Source organism: Penaeus monodon, chromosome 14 (genome assembly GCF_015228065.2).
Source record: "Penaeus monodon isolate SGIC_2016 chromosome 14, NSTDA_Pmon_1, whole genome shotgun sequence".
Classification (NCBI taxonomy): Eukaryota; Metazoa; Arthropoda; class Malacostraca; order Decapoda; family Penaeidae; genus Penaeus; species Penaeus monodon.
Window position 1 is genome coordinate 11,464,423 of NC_051399.1, and position 5,000 is coordinate 11,469,422.

Below are 5,000 nucleotides of genomic sequence, written 5' to 3' on the forward strand. Positions count from 1 at the left end.
TTACTTTGGTGAAAATTTTCTGTCTCGTCAACATCTAAGGTCATCAGCAGCGTATACAAAACATAGCGATAGGTTAGGGGCTTGGAGGCAAAGCCCCCTGGTAAAGTTCAATAAGTTCAGTAAAGCAATGTGGATTTCCAGAATGGTCAATGGTCAAAAACAAATTTATCAGGCATCAAATGTTACACAGCATTATGGTAAAGTATTGTGGCGAAAAGGATAAATATGAGTTAACGATTTGGATAAGTGGACCAAAGGAGGGGATGAAGAGAAGGAAAAGGAAAGAGGAAGACGAAGAGACCTTACACAAAATAGTTGAGGCGAGGGCGGAGGTCCAATGCAGGGGTGATCCCTACATTGGGCCTATCTCTGCCTCCTACCCCCCCCCCCCCCACACACACACACGGCAACAACGAGGGTTGGGGGTGAGTTGGGAAGAGCACACCGTTTATTCAGTTTCCAATGTAAAAAGAAATCCACCAAACAGTTAGGAAGACTGTGTATAAGATAGCTTTAATATGAATTAAGATGTGAAAATTTAGCAAAATTGCATTAAAATGGCAAGCAGTAATTCCATGCACTGCAGTCTAGATATTAAACTGTGGCTAGTACTACTATGTACGATTAGATTACAAGGAAGACTATAAATATTCAATTTTGCAATGTCTTAGGAAAAAAGCTAACTGCAAACAAAACAGCATGAAGAAAAATAATTAAATACTGATGCAGTGTTCTTCCAATGACAAAATTTCACTTAGTTGCTATTTTACCAAGTTTTCTTGTCTAACTGTTAATGAATTTTGAGCCAGATGGTCACCAGTAAACAAGTGTAGGTAAAGAGCCTCATCAAAAGGCATAATCTGGTAGATATTCTTTGGGAAAACTATCTTTTGTCAGGCCTAAATTTTGCTTTACAGACTTGAAAAGTCTGTATACAATCAGTAGTGTACAAGCGTTTCCTCTAGTTTGCACTTTCCAGTCTACACATATGGTTTCATGAAGTCACCATTTAAAACCCAGTGCATACATTGTTTTATACTTTCACATATGAGCATGGTTGGTAAGCAAAACCCAAGTAGCTATAAAAGGAGTACAAAAGGGGTAAAACCTTTTATTCCACCCATTCCTATTCCTGCCTACTTGTGTGGAAAGGCGTTTATAGGAAACCTTGACTTTTGTAATATACCCAGTTTTTCAAATACATTCTTACAGAATCAAGTTTTCCCCACTCTGTAAAAGATTATTGCCAATAGTTTGATTAACTGGGAGAGCATTTGCTTCCCCCCCCCAACCACCACACAAGGTTAATGTTGAGGGCAATGCACACCATCTCAAAGCAAAGCAAAGTCAAAGATAACATGTACAGCTGCTGCAACCTCCTATTTACTACAAAATGAAAACATTTGCTGCAGATCACCATGGGATTACAGTTCTTAGGTCATCTTCTGTAGTGTTTTAAGTTTTTGGAATAAAGATGTTGGATTTGTTGGGATTCTTGGGTAAATCTACAATCTGGTTTTGGTACTTCCATCACTAACAAATATTCAACTAAGAGTACTTCATAGTTTGTGGTTTTGTTAGTTATTCTTGTATATAGAAATAAAAGTAAAAAATAGTACTGTAGATTGCACCTTAACATCCAACCTTATGTTTAGTTAATTATTTATTTTTTTTTAGTAGACTATGGAGCAGTCAAGGTAAGAGCCATAATTTTTTAAACATTTCTATTACTTTGGATACATTTAAAAAATGTTGAATAGGTCGGTTTTCAATGACCCACAGCATTTTCTACCAAGTTTCATTAGAAGGGCTTTGCACTAGTTGGTTTTCCAGAGCCAATTTTTCCTTGGCATGTATTTTCACTGCATGTAAACTAAACTATTGAATATAATGGGATAAAAGAAAGTTATATTCCCCTTTCACATTTTATTGATAAAAAAAAAAAAAAATGTGGCAGTTCAAGATGGTCTCATGGTTCACTGTCAATCTGGAAAAGGATAATCAATGATTAATTGACAACAAAAGCAGCAAATCCAATGAATAAAGTCCCTTAAATAAAGTTAAATTTAATACAATAACTTTTTAAAATTATCAAAAGTATCAAATTCATATGACAGCATGCTATGCATTTCATTATAAGGAATACAAAATGTACGAGGAAATGAAACGGGCCACTCCTCACTCCTGTCACAAATGCCAATATTAAAGCCAAGTTACACTACCAAAAATGTAATTCCCTTTACAATTACTCATCCATTTCAAGACTTCTTTCAGCAGGGATCAAAAGCACACCTTACAAGTGAAAAATTACAAAAGTTGAGAATGGGGCATACCAACTGTTGGTAGAATTAGCAAGCTAAACTTCATATAATACTTCATAAATATTAATTTTATTTCCTTTAGGTCAATGAAGGCCTCAAATGAACAAGTTATTGGCAAGAATTTAGAGATTCATTCAGACACGTTAAGAACTGCCTTCTGGGAGTCACTACAAAGACGCACAATTACTTACTTGCATGGTAAAAGGGGATAAGGTAGTGGAAAGCAGTCTACTTGGACCTCGCACGCATCTTCCTGCGCTTACGCTTAAGCCTGCGCATACGCTTCTTCCTCCACTGAAAAAAAATGTTCATTAGCATGGAAGTTCATTATGCTATAATTTACATGCTGAGATTTTTTTTTTTTTTTTTTTTTTTTTACTTTACTCGACATGGATAGAAATCTTTTACTACCCACTAACTGCATTTAACATTAGGAACAATGGGAAAGTTGTGAAATTACACATTCTAACATTCAACCTTCTCATAATACGACCCTAAACCTTCAAGAGGAAACAAGGTCAAGCGAATATAATCTTTTCCCCGGATTTTCCGTTCTGTAAAAATGCACATCAGTAGAAAATTAAAGTTTCACTTTTCTACACTTAAATATTTAAATTTGGTACCTTTAACCATCGCAGTTCCTTTACTTTCCTTTTTAGGTGGGGGGGGTACTTAAAATAACGTTATCGAATACTGTAAACAGCAAATGGAGGAGAAACCATTGTTTGATTTGCCGAAGTTCTACATCGGGATAAAAAGGTTACAATCTTCCTTTTCTCTACGGTTATACAATTTAACAGTATTGCCAATAGGTAGACTGGTTGGTTTAGAGTTGAAATGATATAACAATGAGCATGAGGTCGCACCAAAACATGTAAAATATGAACACGTGACGTTACACTTCCAACACGCAGATGAAAAAGTTGTATATCTTACATCCACCAAAATACTATCAATCTTAGCTTACCTTTGCTCGCATCTTGTCGCAGTATCAACTGAAACAATAATAGATCACAATTAGTATAGTTTCAAGACAAAATTTCAAGTACTGTCACAGATGTTACAGGATAAATCCGAAAAGCGGAGAGGCGTACGTCCTTACCTTGCGAAGAAGACGCTTGGAAGGACTTGTGTTGGTCCGGCTGTGACGTCATAGATTTCAAAATGTCAGCTTTAATTTTTATTTTTAATCGTCGGGATATTTTAGTTTTGTATATATTTTAGAAGTTTAAAAAATTATTAAGGTTATTATATGAGGTATTTTATGGGATATTGATGTCATGCGTTTTGTTTGCATTTGTTATCGATTATCTTGCCATGGCTTTGAAATATTGCTATTCATAAAACTTCCATCCGAATATCACTTCTTCCTTCAGTTTTCTTTTCAGTTAAGGCAAATCAATCATTTATTGAAAATATGTTAGATAAAAACAGAAGCTATTCATCATGATCATAAATACTTCAATTAGAATAATTACCGTTTATCGAGTAGTTGCGTTTCGTGTTTATCGAGTACTTGCGTCTTGTGCTGATTGTAAACATGTCAGACGCGGCGGGCCCCACTTACGCTAGTTTGACACCCGCTAACCCGACCATAATCAACGGGTTGGCTGGTGTCGACTTGCAGACGGGTCAACAGCTCACCACACACCAAGGAGTCATGAATCACAGCGACCAGACGGTGGTGAACTCTGTGAATGTGGTGAACACAGTTGGGGTAGCAGGGACTGGCGCCGTTCAAACTGTGGCATCGCCAATTATGGCTACGGTTATTCCTCCAAATTCAGGGAGTCCGGCTCAGGCAAATGGTAATGCGACGGCGACTACAGGAGAGTCCTCGGTTTCCTTAGATAGAAACTCTCTCGTCGCGGTCTTAAACTTTTTGAAGAAAAATCAGTTCAAGGTATGACCCGCCTTGGTTTCTCAGGAGCGTTTTCAAATAATCCAAAGCTAGTCTTCTTGTTTATATACTAATTTCATACTTTGTTATTTCAGGTGCACTTTGAGATGATTTCAGTCTTTGGTTTTCTGCCTCTCTTGACTGGACACTTGCACAGATTCATATTTCCTAATAAAGTTTTCTTCTTGGCCTCTTATACATAGTATTTCCTAACCCTACACCATCTAGGAGAATTCCTTCATTTGTTTTTTCTTTTTTTCAAAAAGAAAAATCTCTATATGGTGTCTACCAGTAATAGTTATGTATGAAATTGCTAGCCTCAAACTTCAAACTCCCTTATACCTTTTATTTTGTTAACATCAATTACACATTAACATTTATTCTGATAATCTTAATACCTGCCTGATCCTTTCCCCCTTTACTTCCCCTTCCCACCACACCCACTAGTTTCTCCCCCAGCTACTTGAAATGATTATTCTGTATATGAGTGGCTAAATTAATAGCTCTACCTTTGGCAACACCTGAATAAAAAACAATACCTAAAAAGTTGAAACTAGATAGAAATGTACCAGGTGAATATTATTAACCTGGGCATGGTTACTCTTTGGAAGAAGGCAGAGTGTTAACAGAGTATGTAATTAAACTCAGAATTTTTGAATATTTTTGAAATCCATCCATTTCAGTACAATAAAAAACTTTTCAAGTTCAAGTTCCTTGTATTCCTTTGTTTTCTTAATGAGCATTGCTTACCAACATAAAAGAACATTATCTGGTTTTAC

At 36.3% G+C, this 5,000-nt stretch overlaps 1 protein-coding gene and 1 long non-coding RNA gene across 2 annotated transcripts in view; one reads left to right on the forward strand and one right to left on the reverse strand.

Moving 5' to 3' along the window:
- Nucleotides 1-1,911: 1,911 nt before the first annotated feature.
- Nucleotides 1,912-3,814, reverse strand: LOC119580878. The gene is made up of 5 exons (XR_005229406.1): nt 3,800-3,814; nt 3,424-3,463; nt 3,289-3,316; nt 2,513-2,615; nt 1,912-1,987 (listed from the first exon to the last, which is right to left on the reverse strand). It is a non-coding gene; the product is annotated as an uncharacterized LOC119580878 (long non-coding RNA).
- A 3-nt stretch (nt 3,815-3,817) lies between these two features.
- LOC119580874 (transcription initiation factor TFIID subunit 5-like) overlaps nt 3,818-5,000 on the forward strand; it is a 12,204-nt gene continuing 11,021 nt past the window's right edge. Inside the window, exon 1 of the mRNA XM_037929091.1 lies at nt 3,818-4,224. Within this exon, the coding sequence (XP_037785019.1) occupies nt 3,862-4,224 (363 nt within the window). The 5' untranslated portion in view covers nt 3,818-3,861. The remainder of the gene's footprint in view (nt 4,225-5,000) is intronic.